General features: G+C 38.1%; 1 protein-coding gene across 2 annotated transcripts in view; it reads left to right on the top strand.

Annotated features, from left to right (window-relative positions):
- The window catches only part of Spats2 (spermatogenesis associated serine rich 2), a 58,341-nt gene that overhangs the window by 6,379 nt on the left and 31,786 nt on the right, over positions 1–20,176 (top strand). For both annotated transcript variants that reach the window (XM_019207426.2, XM_010623618.3), the window contains exons 2-4: positions 13,038–13,117; positions 17,705–17,813; positions 19,272–19,321. In XM_019207426.2, coding sequence (XP_019062971.1) covers positions 13,038–13,117; positions 17,705–17,813; positions 19,272–19,321 — 239 coding nt within the window. The remainder of the gene's footprint in view (positions 1–13,037; positions 13,118–17,704; positions 17,814–19,271; positions 19,322–20,176) is intronic.

Genomic DNA, 20,176 nt, shown 5'->3' with positions numbered 1-20,176 from the left:
TTTTTTTTTTTTTTTTTTTTTTTTTTTTTGAGGCAGGGTCTCACTCTAGTTCAGGCTGTCCTGGAACTCACTGTGTAATCCAAGCTGGCCTCTAATTTGTAGTGATCCTCGTTCTCTAGCCTCCTGAGTGTTGGGATTATCACAGTTGTATGCCACCATGCCCAGCTCCTGGGATCTTCTTGTAAGCAGGATGTTGGCCAAACTGCAGTTACCTGAAAGTTTGACTAGTTTAATGCTGTTTCCAAGACAGTGTCCTCACACAGTTTTTGGCTAATGGCCTCAGTTCCTTGTTGTGGGACTCTCTTCATAAAAGCATTTAAGTTTATTCATGATTTAGCAGCTAGTTTCCTCAGAGAGAACAGTGTGGGGAAGCACACAGTCTACACCTCCACAGTATGGACTGAGAGATGCAAAGTACAGCTGAAGTAAAACTTTAATGGTGATTGTGCAGAGACAGGCACATCTGATTCAGATAGGTAGTGCTTTTTATACCCCTAGCTGGAAAGGTCCCTTCCCCCTCTTACTGTGTGAAGTTGGGGGTACAGTCTTCTCAGTTGCCATCTTAATTTTTTGATAAACCCACCTCTGTGCATTCCCTTGATTGTGGAATGTTGCTTGCTTATCGATAGCTAGTTCTAACATCTTGTTCTGGGACTTTCTGGTGGGGGTCATTCTTTGTAGTTAAACTCAAAATAACTGCCTTAACTGTCTGGCTTGGTCAATAAATTTACATCCACAAATAAATGAAAATAGACCATCTATATTTCTTAAAAATAAAACAAGAAAGCACAGTGTCATTGTATGATCTAAACTTGAAACTGACACAGTGACTTCTGCCACATTCTGTTCCCTAAGAATGAGTTACTAAGTGGATCCTGCTCACCCCTCCCTGCCCTTTTTTTTTTGGTGCTGGTGATTGAACTTGGAACCTTGTGCTTGTGAGGCAGGGGATGGAACCACTGAGCTAAAGCCTGGCCCTGTCCTGCTCTGAAGCAAAAGAGATTTAGGCTTTACATAAGAGAAAGAGAAAAGAAAACAAAAAATTATGGACATTTAAAAAAAATTAGTACAGGTTTATAGTATATAGTGATTACATCCCATAATACATCTTTTTTTTTTTTTTTTGTACTGGGGATCAAACTCGGGACCTTGCGCTTTAGAGGCAGGCAGCAGAACCACTGAGCTAAATTCCTGGCCCACCATAATACATCTTAATTCCTTACATCCCCTTTCCATGCCCTCTCTACATCTCCATAAGTATCCATCTAAAGAAGTTAGGGAAAAAACAAATTAAATCTCAGTAATTTTCAGTGTTTTACATTCCAAAAATGTAACATAAAAAATAATCTGAATAATGGGATTTTATTATTTATGACTTATTTTCCTTTTCCTTGCTTTACTGTAGTGGCTGAGAACTCCAATTGAATAAAGTAATGCACAAAGAATTTTTTTTCTTGTTTCCTGATCTCAAGGAAAAGCTCTCATTTCATTATTGTGTTTATGTTTGCTGCAGATTTTTTATAGATTCTCTACATTAAAAAGTCCAAAAGCATCTAGAAACAGAATTAGGAATTTTAAGTGTTGTATTATTGGATAGTAATTAGATCATCTACAAAGAGCAGTCACACCTATTTATGCTAGCAGTGAGGAGTTAGGAAATGAAATTTAAAAATAGGTGCCATTTATAATTATACTGAAAGTATAAAATAGAATAAACTAGAGTTGAGGACTTAGCTCAGTGGTGCCACCACCTGCCTCGCAAGCGCAAGGTCCTGAGTTTGACCCCTGGTACCAAAAAAAATTTTTTTAATAAAAAAATAGAATAAATTCGATAGAGGTTGTATAAGAACATCATTGGAAATTGACAAAACATTGAAAGAAATGAATAGAAGGATATACCATATTCATATTCAAACTCATGACAACCCTCCTGCCTCAGCCTCCCGGGTGCTGGGATTACAGGCATGTTCCACCATGCCTCGCAAGGATTTGCTGTTTTGTACTGGTGATTGAACTTGGGACTCTGCACTTGTGAGGCAGGCAGTGGAACCACTGAGCTAAATCCCTGGCCCAGGATTTGCTATTTGGAAGATAACCTTTCTCCCAAATTGATTTATAGATTAATACACTAACTGTGAAACCTCCTTTCTTGGAGGTAGAATTTGACAAAGTAATTATTTGAGGGTGGCACTGGGAATTAAAATCAGTACCTGTCGTTTGCCAGGCAGGTACAGTGCCATTGGGCTACATTCCCAGCCCAACAAAGTAATTCTGAAACAAATATCATAGTCTCAAAGGTTAAGAATAGCCAAAGAATTCTTGATGGTAGCAAGAGCAGAGAATTTGCTGTATCATCTATCAGCACTTTAAATAAATTTATAGTAATTAAGACAGTATAGTATTGCCATAAACTGAAAATGTGAACAAATGGACGAGGGCTTAGGATCAGATCTATTCATATATGGAGATTTTTTTTGCTTTAAAGGTTGTAGAACAAGGGAAAAAACTTGGAAGAACTCACTATATAGTCCAGGCTGCCTTTGAACTCATGGTGATCCTCCTGCTTCACCCTCCCAAGTGTTGGGATTACACCCAGTGTACCCAGCTAATGGTTTTTGTTTATTTGAGGAAGGGTCTTGCTATGTACTTGAGGTTGGCCTTGAATTCACTGTGTTGCCAAGGCTGGCCTTGGAGCTGGTGGTGATCCTCCTGCCTCAGACTTCAATGAAATATTCAGCAGTGAAAGTAAACAAACTACATTTACTTGCAGGAATGTATGTATGTGTCCTACAACACAGTGTTGAGCAAAATCATACAGAAAAAAGAAAATAATATACAGAATTATTTGTTTTATAGGTAAGGGTAAAAATAAACCCTAACACATAAGAGTAATGTGGTTTAAGTGGTGTCACTGTAAAGAAAGGAAGTGAGAGTCTGGAGTGTAGTTACCTGTGGGGAATGGGATGCAGTGACTATTGCAGAGGACATGAGGAAGGTTTCTGGAGTACTAATAGGGTTTTAGTTGTTTGTTTTTTTTTAAATTTTAGTTCTAGACCCAGAGGTATAGCTGGATGTTTTCTTAGTGGAAAATTGTCAAGCTGTACTATTTTATAACATTTTTTAAATGACTTTTTATCAGGCCAGAATGGGCTGATGTAAGTGTATTATTAAACAGTCTCTTTTCAAATACAGTACTTAGAGCTACTTCGTCAGAATCATAATTTTGGTTACAGAAATATTTAGAAATGAAGTAGATTATTGATCCATAAGTCAGTTTAAGAAAGTAGAAGCTGACAGATTTAATTCTCATTTGTTTGAAGGTTAATGAGTGAAAAGTAACAAATTTTTCAGTGCTGTAGTTTTATGAAAAAGGTTGTGTTATGAAAAGGTTCGAGGGGCCAGGGATTTAGCTTAGCAGTTCGGTGGCCTGCCTTGCAAGCGCAAGGACCCGAGTTCAATCCCTGCTACCACACAAAAAAAAAAAAATTGAAAAGGTTAGAGACAGAACATTTGATTAGAATTGACCTATTCATTTCTATACTTTGAAGCAAAGGAGACAGGGTGGATGGAGAGGAAAAGCATTTACCATTTTACAGGGGCAAAAGGAACATCCAAGACACAAAATTTCTCAAATATCTAAAGTGGAATTAATGCTACCACATAGGAAATAAGAAAATTTTTATTTTTTACTCTATTTTTATTTATTTATTATTAGTAGTAATTGTATTTTGAGACAAGATCTTGCTATGTAGTTTATAGGCTGGCCTTGAATTCATAGCAGTCTACTTGCCCCAGCATCCTCTGAGTGCTAGGATTATGGGCATGCAGCATCAAACCCAGCCCGAGTTTTTAATTTTTTAAAAATTTATTTATTTATTTTTTCTGCACCAAGGATCAAACTCAGGATCTTGTGCTTGTGAGGCAGGCAGCGACTCTACTGAGCTAAATCCCCAGCAGATTTTTTTAATTTATATATTTCTTATGCTTCACTGTCTAGATGTTCAGGAATTTATTCTGTATTGATCTTAGTAATTCAAGATTTGTTTAGGGCCAGAGATTTAGCTCATTGGCACCGCACCTGCCTCAAAGTGCAAGGTATTGAGTTTTCAATCCTTGGTAACAAAAAAAAAAAAAAAAAGATTTGTTTGACTTTTAATAGCACAGTCCCCAAAAGTTTTTGACTTCTTGACTTCTTGCATTCCACAGTGTTGGGATAGAACCCCAGAGCCTCGCACACACTAGACAAGCACTCTACCACTTAGTTCATCCCCAGGTCTTTTTACTTTGAGACTCTCTTGCTGAGTTGCTCAGCCTAAACTCAAATTTATCATCTTTCCTCAGTCTTCCAAGGAACCTGCTATTGCAGGCATGGGCTACCATACCTGTCTTAAAAGTCTTAATTTTGGGGCTTACTGAATTGAATTTTTGTGTTGCTATAGCTCATAGAATTCTTAAGAATCTGAAGGGCAGTGAGGAGTAGTAGTAAAGACTTTTTAAAAAAACTGTTCATTTTGTCTCAGTGTTGGAGAACTAATTCCAGACTATCAAGAGATAGCATTGAGACAGAAAGACAGGCATTGAAATCAGTATTGTTGCTTCCATCTGTTTTCTAGAGCATATTAATGAGAAGGTTGTGAAAAGTAGACTGGCTTTCCTGCCCAGTTACAGCTTTGAAGAACTGACAGAATTATTATTGGGAAAAACAAACCTTTTCAACAATGAAGACCCTCAAGATTTCTTGCAACTTAAAAAATAAAAGCTTATTCTGTTATGCCTTCTGGAAACTTGGGAAAATCAATTGAAGAGAGTAAGATAGGATTTAACTGCTTCTCTGTTCCTTGGCAAAACCCTAATTCCATCAAGCTCTACCTGAAAAACCCTGAACTCATTCTGTAAGTTTGGAGACCTCCCATGTTTAAGTGCTTTGTCTTACAATGTGAGAAACAGCATTCTTCAGAATGTAGTTGATGAAAGCAAAGAAGGAAAGTAAAGAAAAACTCACATCAGCTGTTAAGACCACACACAGCTGGGCATGGTGGTACACACCTGTAATCCTGGCACTTGGGAGGCGGAGGCAGAAGGATTGCCATGATTTTGAGGCCAGCCTGGGCTTCATAGTGAATTCAAGTCCAGCCTGAGCTACATAGTGAGCTACATAGTGTAGACAAAAAAAAGGTCTACAGGCAGCTAAAAGGCTGTCTTCTTTCATTGAAGACTATCTTAGTCACCGTTTTTGTTGCTGAGACAAAATACCAGACACCTAAAGTTAAGGGAGGAAAGTTTTATTTAGCTCAGTTTGTAGAGGTTTCAGTTCATAATTGGCTGGCTCCAAGGCAGGGTGGCATGGCAGAGGGGCATCAGAGGAGAAACAGTTCACAGCAGACAGAAGACAAGCAACCTTGGCAGCTTTTTTTTTTTTTTTTTTTTTTTTTTTTTTATTTTTTTTTTTTTTGACATGGGGGTCTCACTATGTAGTTGAGATTGATCTGGAACTTACTATGTAGTCCAGGCTGGTCTTGAACTCACAGTGATCCGAGTGCTGGGATTACAGGCGTGCACCACCACACCTGGCTCTTGGCAGCTTTTTTTTTTTCCCCCTTTTTATATTCTGTCTAGGCTACCAGGATTAGGGCAGGTGACAAACCAGTCAGTGGATTGATTTTATAATTACACACCCTTAAGTGTAGCATCACAACACTCTAGATCTAACTATCTCTGAAAAAGCCCCACCTATGACTGCATAAGCCTTTAGGGGGACATCTAGACACAAGCCACATAACAAAGACCCATTAGCAGACTGGTCACTGAAGTGCAGATATTTTCTGAATGCGTGAATCACAGTGGTCATCAAGATGAGTAGAAAGACTAGTTAATGAGACTATAAGTCTGTACTGTTTATAAACTACCAAGAATGCTTGTGTTTTACAATTGGCAACAGAGGTGGTAGTATTAATTAGAACAGTCTAGAAGGCTTAAAAAATGGCATTTTGGCATTGTGTCATTCTGAATTTCCCATCTCTTATTTGCTCCCCTTTGAGCTTGAGTCTCCCTTATTTATACATTCTTTTTGCTCTTCATAGCTTATTTAATGGTTCCACCGCCTGCCTCTCAAGTATAAGGTCCTGAATTTGATCCTCAGTTTAAAAAAAAAAAAGCTTATTTAACTCACAGATTCATTTCCTTCATGTTTAAGTGGTAATTTGGCAGAAGAAAATGACCACCTAGAAATTAAAATTGGTGACATCTTTAGTTTTGAAGTTCTACATGCAGTCTAGACACTTGCTAGTAGTTATTACAATAGTAACTTTGTTTTCCTTATAGTCAGTAGAATCCTTATGCAGTATAATCCTAGTTCCTATTTTCCCATTATTGTACACAAAGAAATAACTGTATTTGTAATTTTATTAATGATTTACTATGGATTATTTCCAAGTTGGTTTAAAAATAATTCCAAGATATTGATAATTTTTATGGTCAAGTAAGTATCGGAGGTATTCAGTCTAAAGGAAAATTTTAGATTGTCCATTTGTTTACAAGTACCACTTCTGCAAGAATTGGCATTTGATTTGGCTCTGTTCTTCCATTTACTTTTTTATTTTTTATTTATTTTTTTGGTACTGGGGATCAAATTTGGGACCTTGTAATTGCAAGGCAGGCAGTGGAATCACTGAGCTAAATCCCCGGCTACCATTTACTTTTGTAATATTTTAAGAGCAAGACGATATAGTTAGAGAAAATATAACCAGGGATAATCACATTTGTCAAGATATCTAGACCTTTAGGCTTCCTCATCAATGGGCTTTACTTGTATTTAATTGGTTTTTACCCCTTTTGGCCCGTGTTAGCCTCTGGTATAATGTGAGTAATAATGTTACCCAACTTTATGTCTTGAGTAGGGAATATCAGTATAAGCAACTTGAGGGTCGGGAATTTGGCTCAGTGGTTCCACTGCCTGTCTCGCAAGTGCAAGGTCCCTTGTTCAATCCCCAGTAACGAGGGAGGGAAGGAAGTTACGGAAGTAAAGAAGGAAGGGAGGAAGGAAATCCAAGTTTGATGTTATACAACAGTAATACTCATAAAATTTAGTCCCAAGTTGCCTTTCTTTCTTTACTTTTCTGTCCTGTCCTGTCCTGTCCTTTCCTGTCCTGTCCTTGTACTGGGGATCAAACTTGGGCCCTGTGGTTCGGAAGCAAGTGGTGGAACCACTGACCTAAATCCCTGTCCCTGGATTCCTTTCTTGATTTTGCAGTAGGACTTAGGATGTTTGGACAAGAAGTAGTACCACAACTGATTTTCTCATCAACATAAAAGAAGGCATTTTGGGAGAGGTTATAATTCATCTTTCTCTTCATTTGTCAGAGGGAATAATTTACCATCATCTGTATTCATGAAAAGGGGTCTAAGGAATTTAAAAGCATACATTTTGAATTGATGAAATTAAAGATATAAATTCACTAGCCTCGTGAAGGTATATACTCCATGTGTGGATTGAGTCCTCTCACTTTTTAGAATTTTGTTTTGTTTGGCAATACTAAAACTCAGGGCTTTTGCACTAAGCGACATCCACAGCTCCACATCTGCTTTTTTAATTTTGAGAAAGTCTTGCTAAGATAGTAAGTTGCCCAGGCTGGACTGGAGCTTGGTGATATTCCTTTCTCATCCTCCCAGAATGCTGAGATTATAGGTTTGTGCTGCCATTCCAGGCTCCCCTGTATACTTTTATTTAATGTAAGTAGGCTGAAATTAGGAGGACAGGCCTTCCCATGAAAAGATATCTTATGAATAATCATCTGAAATAACACTCAGTACTTCAGAGAGCCTTACTATATGCTCACTATATTAGAGATGCATGTGTTAGAGACCAACCTGGCAGGCTTTATGTGAACAGCTAGGCTTTATTTCTCATTGGGGTGAGATTGGGCTGAGTCCAAAAAGGAATCAGCTTGGGGGGGGGTCAAAGATGTAAAAAGGGAAGTGATTGCCAGGAGTTGGTCCAAGGAGTCGCCATCTTGAAGAACCAGGGAGCAGAGATAGTATGGGTAGCAGTGATGAGGATGTACTAGGGCTTCCTGGAACCAAGGATTTGGATGGTTTTTCACCCCTGCATCTTTTCTTACCAGGTGTGACATTCACAGTATTGGCTCTTGCTAAACTTCATTATTTCATTTTTTTTTTTTTTTTGGTGGTACTAAGGATTGAACCAGGACCTTGTTTATTACTAAAGTTTTTTAGATAGGATCTAAGGTGGTTAAGCTTTTTAATAATCTCTACTCCTTACTAGTGTTATCATGGGAGTCTATCATACATTTTTTTGGAGGGGGGTATGGGGTGGGGGTCAAAATCAGGACCTTGTGCTTGTGAGACAGGTGTAGCACCACTGAGCTAAATCCCTGGCCCTATCATACATTTTTTTGAAACAAGGTATCGCTGTGTAGTCCAGGCTGGACTTAAATTTTTGATGATTCACCTGCCTCAGCCTCCAGAGTGCTGGGATTACAGGTGTGCACCACCACGCCCAGCTATCAATGTATTTAGTACTGTGTAGTTTGATAAACTAATATAGTTGCTATAAGGAGATGGCCAATATATATTTTTTACTGGTCCCTTGAAATACACTGTAAAACTGTAAGAGGGCAGGAGCCATAGAAGTATTGCTCATTATTGTATCTGTGTGTTTAGTATCATACATGAGTGGATAAGTGTCTTTGAGACTCTGATTTCAATTCTTTTGTGCATATAATCTCAAGTAGAGTTCTGGGATGATATGATAGTTCTATAATACATTTTACAAAGCAAGCAAAATATGTTTATTTAATACTCATTCCAATGGATCAACCAGAGACTGAATTTTTTTTTTTTTTTTTTTTTTTTTTTTTTTTTTTTTTGAGATAGGGTCTCACTATGTAGTTGAGACTGACCTGGAACTCATTATGTAGCCCAGGCTGGTCTCAACTCAGAGAAATCCTCCTGCCTCAGCCTCCCGAGTGCTGGGATTATTACCTATTTGAAAATGTTGTTGTCTGTCTGATTCAGGGGAGGCAGAATTTCCTTTATCACCAGGTATCACGAGGGTCATCAGGTACTGCTGTAGCCTCTTGCCTACAGGACCCCAGTCATTTCCCCACTGGGCTCAGCTCCTTTATGGTCAGAAGGGACAAAGGCCGCTGGGTCTCACAGTTTTGGGAGGTCATCTGTTTTTGTGTGGTTTGTTTAGGCTGGCTTTGAATCTAGGCTGGCCTCCAGTTTGAGGCATTCCTCCTGCCTCAGCCTTCTGAGGGGAAGTAGAGGTGTGTACCACCATGACTGGCCTATATTGAATCTTTTAAGGAATCTCCATATGGATTTCTCATAGAAACTTGTACCGTGATCTTCAGATTAAACTATAAATTAACAGAATTAGACTGTGTGTTACAGCTTGTGAAGATACCTGTTCAAAGTAAATTTAATACATGAAACTTCAGACCTAGATATTTCTGTGCCATCCTAGGTGTCTAAAACAACCTTTGCCTGATTTTTGAAATTAGCAAAACAATAGTAAGACCTATATAGTATTTATAGATATGTCAGTTAGCTTCATTATGTGTAATATACTTTGCCAAAAATGTTCTTAAATGTGTTCTATTTGAAATAATTCCAAGAAGCTTCTGAGATGGTTCCTAATAGAATGAAATAAATAAATGATAATAAAGAAGTTCAGTGTCAGGTGAGGTGGCATATACCAGTAATCTCAGCTGCTTGGGAGGCTGAGGCAGGAGGGTTGCAAGTTGGATGGCCATCCTGGGCAGCTTAGTGAGACCCTGACTCTGGATAAAGTAAAAAGGGTTAGGGATGGAGCTCAGTGGTATAGCACTTACCTATTATGCATGAAGCTCTAGATTCCTTGAATAGTACTGCCAAAAAGTAAATAAATTTATATCTGATAGAATACATGCATTGCTGTCATAGTTAAATAGCAAGATGAACTCCTACCTTGTTTCTTCCCAGTGGAATTAGGGAATATTAGGCCTTCCTTTCATGAGAAAGTAAGTTATTAAATTACTCATTATGATTTGTGGGAAATAAGAATTATAATGCCGAGAGTCACTTAGTTGCCAATTTATTCAAGTACGGTTTTGAATCTTCATTGGATGTTGATTCAAGTGTAAAAGGCAATAGTACCATACTCAGAGGTACTTGGGAGGCAGGGGTTGAGGGATTGCTTGAACCCAGGTTTTGATGCTGCCTGGGCAACATACCAAGACTATCTCAAAACAAAATACACATAGAAAGCTAGTGTGTAGTCAATGTTAGATTATTGCTTTTCTGCTTTTGGTGATTTTTTGTTTTGTTTTGTTTTTTGAGACAGGGTCTCACTGTGTATTGGGACTGACCTGGAACTCACTATGTAGCCCAGGCTGGTCTTGAACTCACAGCAGTCCTCCTGGCTCAGCCTCCCAGAGTGCTGGGATTACAGGCGTGCACCACCACACTCGGCTGGTGATTTCATTATTTAAAATATAAATATGATAGCTGGACCTGTAGCTCAATGATAGAGTTCTTACCTAGCATGCAAGAGGCCCTGGGTTTAATCCTCAGTGATGCAAAATAAAAGCCCCAACACACACACACACACACACACACACGCGCGCGCGCGCACGCGCGCGATTAACCTGTATATTCTAGCTCAGTAGCTTCCTTACTCTCCAGCATGGTCGCTTTGGACATTGGGCAGCACTGGCAGGAGATTCAGAGGCAGAGAGAAGAGTGACAGGGGTATTTATTCCTCCACTCTCCATGAGGGTTATCTGGGGGCTTTGTCCCTTGACCAAAGGTCACAATTGTTTTCTTACGGTCTCTTCATTCCTGAAGAGAGAAGATTGGACATGCCCTCTGGACCTGGAACTGCTCCCTCAGTCTTCAGGACTATGGGGAAGTGCTACACTCGCTTGGCATTCATTAACTAAGAGGTACTACTCTAGCACCTCTGAAGGCAGACCCTTTGCTAAACTTTATTCATATTTTTCCAATTTGAATTTGTTTTCTGCTGGGATCCTGAGTGAAATAGTTGCTTTATCTTTTGTTTTGTTTTTTTCTTTTTGTACTGGGGATTGAATTCAGGACCTTGCGCTTGCTTGCAAAGCAGGAGTGGTGCCACCGAGTTAAATCCCTGACCCTGCTTTATGTATTTTTTAATCACCCTGATTGGTATGCCAGATAAATCCTAATACTTATGTTAATTTCTTTAGACAGTAACTGAGTGCAGAACTTCCCTTTGTTTTATGTGGTATGTTGCTAAAGGAGATAAAATAGTGTTAAATATAATTCTGAGTACCAGAAAAAAGTGTTGAATTATACATAAGAGGCTAGTAATAATAATAGTTTATTTTTTTGTTTGTTTGATACTGGGGATTGAACTCAGGACCTTGTGCTTGCAAGGCAGGTGGTGGCACCACTAAGCTATTTAAATAGTTTATTTAAATACAAACTCCAAAATACTGTTAAGCTTTAAGTGTCTCCCTTTTTCTCTCAGAGATTGGTGGTTTGATTCTCTAGTAAGTCGATTATTAATGTCCTTTGTATCATATCACTGCTTATTGACACCTTTTGGTAGGAGGATACATTACAAGATTCAAGTTATATCATTTGGCTGATTTGTAGTGACTAAGAAAGTTCTAGATAGTACTTTAGCTATATAGGAGCTTCATCTTTATACATCAGGTCTCCTTTCAATTGTTAAAGATAACTAGGAGTTAATATATAGTTATCTGGGCGATTCAGTCTTAAATACTAGGTTTGTGTAACTGTAACAGTTGATTTTTCATTTGAAAGCGGCCTAGAAATAGCTAGAATTAAATGAGGTTAAATCTGAATTAAGTCAAGGTTCATTGGTAATTGGCAAGCATAATTTCTCTTGAAATGACATAAGCGCTAGTCGTCCTTTTTTTTTCCACTTAGAGTAGCAAAATGTTATCATTCTAACTTGTAAATGATCAGTCTTCCATAGCAACATGAAAGTATTTGGAAATAGGATAAAAATTAAATTGTAAAAGAAGCTTCAATTAAAACATCTGTACCAGTAGCAAAATAATTTGGAAATTCTACCTTTATAGTTCTTGTTTTTTAATACCCCTTTCCTCAAAACTTTCCCTTTTACTTGCTCAATTAAAATTTTAACATCCAATCTACTGCCAAGTAAGGTTCTTAGATTTTTAATGTTGATATCATCTGGAAATAAAAATCTCAAATCGTAGGCCAGACTGTTGAATCACACCCCACATTTTAGCATAAGCATCCCCAAATGATAATAAGTATACACATCAGAAATTGAAAATCACTCTGAGATTGCACCTCTTTGGTTTAAAACAAAGTTGTGGAGTGTTAAATTTGAGGCATTGTACTGATCACACATTAATAGGTGAAAACTGGTTCAATGTATAGGTATCTTCTGTATAAGTGCTGAGAAAAGAAAGTACAGAAAAGCAGAAATCTATTTTTTGTAGTTAATCACACTGAATCAAATTTTCCCATAATGCAGACTCACCTGAGGCTTTGTTTTATCTGTATCACTTCTTGAATTAGTTTCATTTGCTTCTTGAGTAGTTTCATTTCCTTAATATAAACTGAGATTATATTAAAGACACAAATGCAGGTATTCATGGAGTTCATAGTCTAAGAATATGTGTGGGGCTCAACCTAGAAGATGGAAATTACTTTCGTGTGTTAGGATTATTAATGTTACAGAAATATCCATCTCTACTCAACATTTTCAGATTCTTTTAAATTTTACCATGGTGAGCCATTTTCTTGCAACATTTTTAGAGGGCCTTTTAAAATAAAGTAGGATAATTAGGGCAGTCTAAATAAGTGATACATTTACTGTTTTCCTCAGAAAGTACACTTCATATTAAAATTTTATAATTTTACTAAAAATGTAGTTGTTAATTATTTAGACAATAGAACTTCTCAGTAGCAACCAAGTTGTTATGAATTATTTTATGAGAGAAAAGCAGGCATACTTAATTTTGTATTGTGTTGAGTATTTATCCTCATTCTTTCAGATTCATCAGGATTCATTTTTGATTTGCAGTCCAATACTGTACTGGCCCGAGGAGGAGTTTTTGAGAACATGAAAGAGAAGGTAAGGCTAGTTACTGTAGAAAAACAATCTTGAATTTCATAGGAAAATTTAGGAAACTAATCAGTAGCTGCTAACAAAACTCATTAAGAGCCAGGGGTGCAGTGCTACACATGTGTTTTCTCAGCATTTGGGAGGCTTGAGTCAGCCTGGACTACACAGTGAGACCCTGTCTCAAAAAAACCAAAAAAGAAAAGAAAAGAAAAATGACATGTATCATTTTAAATGCATAACTGAACATAAAAGGTAAAGGAAATCCATGGCTCCAAAAATACAGATGGGACCAAAAATTAGAATGGTAACTGAAACTGGGTGACAGTGCCAGTCTCACTAGCAAATTAGCTTTACCACAGAGGACTAGAAGGCCCAGGATTTGTCATGGAGAAAGGATTGGATGGGTCTTGTGCCAGGTTTCATGATCTCAGTACTCAGGAGGCTGAGGCAAGAGGATCACAAAGAATCTGAGGCTGTCCTGGGCTGCATAGTGAGTTCAAAGCTTACCTGAACTACATAATGGGATCTTATAAAAAAAAAAAAGAAGAAGAAGAAGAATTCTGGAACAGGTCTAGTGTAAGGTCACAATTTTTTTTGTTTTGTTTTGTTTTGAGACGGGGTCTCACTATGTAGTTGAGACTGACCTGGAACTCACTATGTAGCCCATGCTGGTTTCGAACTCACAGCAATCCTCCTGCCTCAGCCTCCCGAGTGCTGGGATTACAGACATGCACCACCACGCCCGGCTGTAAGGTCACAATTTTTAAGGGGCCAGGGATTTAGCTCAGTGGTTCTGCCTTGAAAGTGTAAGGTCCGGAGTTTGATCCCTGGTGCCCCCCCAAAAAATTTTAAAATATTTTTACCTTCAGAGAAATGATGAACAGGAAAATCCTGCTGACTTCTTTTCCTCCTTACCTTCTGACTTTATTCAGTGGCATGTTCATAGCAGGGTTGGGGGTAGATACAAGGTGGCAGTGAGTGCCAGGGTCTCCTTAGCCCAGGCCCAAATGGGAGGGGCTAATCCTGGGCTGAGATATGGGGGCAGAGGACAACAGTGTCTGCTCCAGAGGGCCCAGGTGGCCAAGCCCTTGTCCAGGACACAAGTCCTGGGCAGCTGGGGAGCATTCTGGTTGCAGGACTCTCCCTTTTCCCCTCTGGTGAGGGTGAGGAGATTTCTGGGCTGGGCCAGGCAGCTACTGTGTCCTGTCATATCCCATCCTTGGCCATCAGAATGGCTTTATGGCTGCTTGAAAATGCAGCTTTGATATGTGAGAGTTTTCATGATGTTGGCAGTGTTTTTATAGTCATCAGTGTCACTGTAGGACTGGCCTATCATGGCTAGAAGTGCATTCTTGGGACACGGCCTATGGTTTAAGATGAAAGCCTTTTTCAGATTAATCCACTGCTTGAAGCAATCCACCACTGGCAAGCCCACATACTGGCACTGGCCTGGGAGCGTGACTTTTAAACTTGACATTTGATCTAAGGGGCCTTCCTTTGCCATCCACTCATTGGTTCTAGTTAGCACTCGCTACATGCTTGACTGACCATCCACTGTGGCCTGAATAAAACCCATGAGCTCTGCAGGGGATAAGCTGTGGATGGACTACAGGCTGGACATACTTGTGACAGACTCAGTCACTATGGTCCAGCCATTCAGCTTCAGGATGGGGAACTCAATGATTTCCCACACACACTCTGACCCCAATTGATGTGGCCCCTACTGACTTTTAAGTACAATATTCTTCATGGTTTTTGTTTTTTGAGAGAAGGTCTTGCTATGTAATTCAGGCTGGCCTTGAACTTGACTGTGTAGCTCAGTCTGGCATTGAACTCAGCTGTCCTCCTGCCTTTAACCTCCAAAGTGCTGGGATTATGGGCATGTATCACCACACCTTGCTCTTACTGTATACTGTACATGTTGAGAGTGATAAACAGATTTGTGGGCTGGGATGCACCTCAGTGGTATGCTGCTTGCCTAGTATGCACAAGGTCTTGGGTTTGATCCCAGTGTAACAATTTTATTCATTGAAATTGAGGATGTCAGTATTTCATGATTTAACAAAAACATATCCTAGGTATATCCACTGAAAGGATCTAGAAACAATGACTCTCTAGTAGCAATAAACACATCTGGCACCTAGATATTAATTTCTAACTACCATTCTCCGCCAAAAGGAACTAAGACCTCTGAGAACAAACAGTTACACATCGTGCAGTAGATCTAAAAATTATGAGTTGGGAAAGAAGAAAAAAGCTGTTATTTTAGAAAAGAAGGAAAATGCTTTTATGGAAAGTACAGTTATCTGCATAGAAAAATCCAGGAAAGCAACAAATTAATAGGACTAATAATTCATCAGTTACTAGATATGAAATAGATATATAAAAATAAAAATGATATGCAATTATTATAAAGTTTACCTTTTCTTTGGTGGATATTTTTTTCCTGGTACTGGATATTGAACCCAGGGCATTTGCATTGATCTACACCTACATCCTCAGGCCTTCTTTATTTTGAGAGAAGGTTTTGCTAAGTTGCCCAGGCTAAGTTCAAATTTACAATCCTCCTGCCTTAGCTTCTCAAAATGCTAAGATTATAGGGTTGTACCATTACCCCCCCATTATAAAATTTATTTATTTTCTTTTTTTTCTTTTATTGAGTTTATTGGTACATTTAAGGTATACAGTACAGTTACATTCATTATTGGGATCTTGTACCTCTACATGACAGGTCTTGGTTCTCATTTTTTCCCCTTGTCCCTGCCTTCCCTTGACCCCCTCCCCCCCCCATTTACAAACACTTTATTTCCATTTTTTCATTTTCTCATATTTTTTTCCCTTATTACCTTTACCCTACCCTTCCCACTTTCACTACACCTTTAGCCCTTTTCTTCCCATTTCACAATGTCAGTTATCTCATTAGGATCTTACGTACTATTACGGTTTATTCACACCAGAGAAACTATTCAGTATTTACACGTGTGACTTTTTTATTTCACTTAGGAGTATGTCCTCAATATGTATCCATTTTCCTATGAATGAGTCTAATTTCTCATTCTTTATGGCTGAGTAGTATATAAAGTTTATATTTTATTGGCCAGGGATTTAGCTCAGTGGTTCCAGTGCCTGCCTCACAAGCACAAGGACTTAAGTTCAATCCCTGGTACCCCCCAAAAAAATAAATAAATAAAGTTTATATTTTTAATTTAAAGAAATGGAAAATACCTTAGGAATAAATCTGACAGAATTGCTGTATTTATTTTAGAGAGCAGGATGGCATTACCTAATGAAGTGGTAGTGTCCTAGTATTCAAGATTCTACTAGTGGTTGTACAGAAGAACCTATTTTTAAAAATTGTGTAACTATAGTGTTCTAAATATTATTTTGGGAACTGATTTAACAGCAAAGTAACATAACATTCAGTACAGCATTATTCCCCAAAACCACACATTAGAAACAGTGTTAATGTCCTTCAACAGGAGAAAGAATAAGTGGAGTATATTATATGATGGAAATACTGTGTCACTTAGTATAAATGAATAAGAGATGTATTTATCAACATGAAAGGGCCAGGGACCTCGCTGCCTCACAAATGCAAGGTCCCGAGTTCAATCCCTGGTACTGTCCCCCCAAAAAGGAGAACACCAGGCAGGGTGGCACATGCCTGAAATCCCAGTACTCAGGAGGCTGAGGCAGGAGGGTCACTGCAAGTTCAAGGCCTGAACTACATAGCGAGACCTTGTCTCAAAAAAAAAAAAATCAACATGGAAAAATTCTAAAAATGCTGTGTAATAAAAGCAAATTGAAAATAAGCATGTATGATAAAGTGATACTTATGAAATAATAGCATAGATTTTAGATATACATTCATCTTTAAAATGTAAGCATGTATTGAAGTTAAATTTAGGATAGAGATAGAGCTCTAGAGAGAGAGAAGAAGGGATATTTTATTAAACTGGGTGTCACCTAGTATGTGGGGTTTTTTTGTTGTTGTTTTGTTTTGTTTTTTTAACAGTTGCAAAGTTTCACATTTAGGAAAGTTAGGAAAAAAACCAGTTCTGCAAGGTAAGTTTGGGATTCAGAGTAGGAAAAAGAAGAAAAATTAAAAGCAATACACGTTACATTGTAGGGTAGGCTACCATGAAGAGAAGATACTGTGTGTTTATTGTGTTATATGCCTGAAGCAGTCTATTTATCTCTGTATATTCTTTGTAGTTATTATAAAGTGATATAAAGTAAAAATGTTTTGAGAAATGCTATATAAAATCTAAGTTGTTTTAGTTGGTGTTTCATTAAACATTCCACCCTTTCCTACAGCATGCTTAAAGTGAGGAAATGTTGGTGCTAAGTTGATACCTGGCATCTAAATTAAACAACTGTTTTATATGAAATCTAGTACATACCTTCTATTTCTACAAATGTTTTATCTAAATTTTGAAATTAATTTTTCATGCGCCATTATTACTCATCTATTTTCATTTCCAGTGAGATGGTTTTATGTACTCTAACATCATTTTTTGTTAATCTCTTTAATACACTTCAACTACCTAGTGACCTACTGCTGTTAGAATTAAATGATCCTGTCATCTTTTCCAGATAAATGCAGTACGTGCAATCGTTCCTAATAAGAGCAACAATGAAATCATCCTGGTTTTGCAGCACTTTGATAATTGTGTGGACAAAACAGTACAAGCATTCATGGAAGGTAATCTTAGCTCTTTTTTTGTTTTGTTTTGTTAAGAGTAGGAAAAATTGGGCTGGGGATTTGGCTCAGTGGTTCCGCTGCCTGCGCCTCTCAAGCACAAGGGTCTGAGTTCCATCCCCAGAACCAACCAAAAAAAAAAGTCTAGGAAAAATTTACTGAGAGGAGGAAAGCTTCTAAGAGACAGAAGGGGGACTGGAAAGTAGGTTACCTGCTCACCCAACTTCTCAAAGGTGTTTTATGAGACAAAGATCTTAGATCACTTTTTAATAACAAAGATCTTAGCTCACTTTTTAATAAAGATCTTTAGTTCATTTAATATCTTGTTCAATATAAGTTACTTTGGCCTTTTAGAACATTCAGTAATGAAGCATTTCATTCATAAGCTATGTAATGTCAGGAATAAGAAACTAAGAAAACACAAACTAAGAATTTGACACAGAATATTCTCTATTGGTATTTAAGAAGAAATCACGTGTCCATTGTTACTGGAGTTGACTTGAATAAAAATTTAAGCGACTCTTCATAACAAAAGAGTGATTTAGTTGTCCCAGTAACAGATGGCAAATTCAGAAACTCAACATTCTCTTGCAAGCTCTACTGTTATTTAGTTTGGTTCTGGCGAGTGACTCAAAATGGGTGAGGGCCGGGGATTTAGCTCAGTGGTTCCACCACCTGCTTTGCTAGCCCAAGGTCCAGAGTTTGACCCTGGGTACCAAAAAAAAAAAAAAAAGAGTTGAGTTTCGCTATAAAAATGGTAGGCTTAGCCGTGCTTCAGATTCATAGAGCTGAGGAGCGTCAAACAGATCTCTTTCCAAATAACTTGTTTAAGAAAAAGTTATTTGAAGCTGTTTATCATTGAACGGTAATGTTAAGTTAGAACCCCATTTTTAGTTTCCTGAATTTGTAAATGCAGGATAAAAAGGTCTAAATACTGTAAGTTTTTTCTTCACCTTCATCTGTTTTCTTAATAATGTTATGGGTCTGATGGAGTGTACAGCTATCTCCAACTCAGTGTAGCTGGGGTGGTGTAAAACCTGGAGGGAAGTGGATGGTATACTTTGGGCAGAAGCCAGTCATCTTTATATTTGGACTACAGTGAAAAGAATCTTCAGGGCTGGGGATTTAGCTCAGTGGTTCTGGTGCTTGGTCCCAAGTACAATCCTCAGTGCCAAAAAAAAATAAAAATAAAAATAAAAAAATCTTCAAAGTGGCCGGGCTACATTAGTCTCTTCTTGGAAGAACTCACTGGGGAAATTACATGGTGAAAGGGATTTAAATAGGCAAGTATGCTGAAAGGAAAGCATGACGTGATTATCTCATTACATTACTTCAGAGACCTGATCTTTAAATTGTCTTATTACGAACTTTGGAAATTCTCAGGCATTTATAAAAAGCAGAGACATTAATTCCTGCTTGACTGTGGTAGGAATGAAAATCTGCAATTGGTTTCTCTTACAGGTAGTGCCAGTGAAGTACTCAAAGAATGGACAGTAACAGGCAAGAAAAAGGTAAAAATGAATTCAATTTGAGCATAATATTGATTTTCATATTAGTTTAAAAATGTAAGCTCCACAAAAAATACTTGAAAGAAAAGGCTTACATAAATATCTTCAGTTCATCTTGCTAAAACATCCCCTTTGTCACTGAAATCCAACTAGTACTGAGCACCACCCAGTTTCTTCCCTGTTATTGAAGGCAGAAAGCAGTAACTCTGCTGAGAGGTTACTAGATAGGGGTTGAAATAAAGAGCATGTAGAGGAATGCAGAGCTGCTTCAGAGAAACTGATCAGGTTTTCAGTAGTTCACATCATCAGTCAGCTAAAACGCTCAGACTTTTATGTTAGACAACAGTGTTAGGATCTTTAATATTAATGAACTTTGACGTAAAGCCTACAGAGGGCTTTTGCTACTAGAGCTATTAAGTGTTTTGCAGCGGGGTCTGCTGCTACAGTTAAGAGAAGTAGAAGGCACTTGGGCTGGAGAGGGTCAGAGCTAGATTTCTATCTGGTTCCACTGTATAATGGTTTTATGACCTGGAGTATTGTTTAACCTTGGTTCGTCTCTAAAATTGAAAAATAATAACTAATATATCAAATACTTAAATGCCTAATATATAATTCTTGGTATTTTTCTCTTTATCCCCTTAAAACCAAGATTTAGGTCAGGTGTGGTGGTACATGCCTGTAATCCCAGCACTCAGGAGGCTGAGGCAGGAAGATCCTGCAACTTCAGGGTAGCCTGGGCTACATAGTGAATTCAGGGCCAGCCTGAATTACGTAGTAAGACACTGTCTCAAACAAACAAACAAACAAACAAAAAACTCAAGATGTTTCCCCAAAGAAGACTAGCTAGTCTTAGTATTC

This window comes from Fukomys damarensis, unplaced genomic scaffold (assembly GCF_012274545.1).
Source record: "Fukomys damarensis isolate Sample0158 unplaced genomic scaffold, DMR_v1.0_HiC HiC_scaffold_15, whole genome shotgun sequence".
Classification (NCBI taxonomy): domain Eukaryota; kingdom Metazoa; phylum Chordata; class Mammalia; order Rodentia; family Bathyergidae; genus Fukomys; species Fukomys damarensis.
The sequence above is the reverse complement of the archived record's forward strand: the minus strand, read 5'-3'. Positions and strand labels throughout refer to the sequence as shown.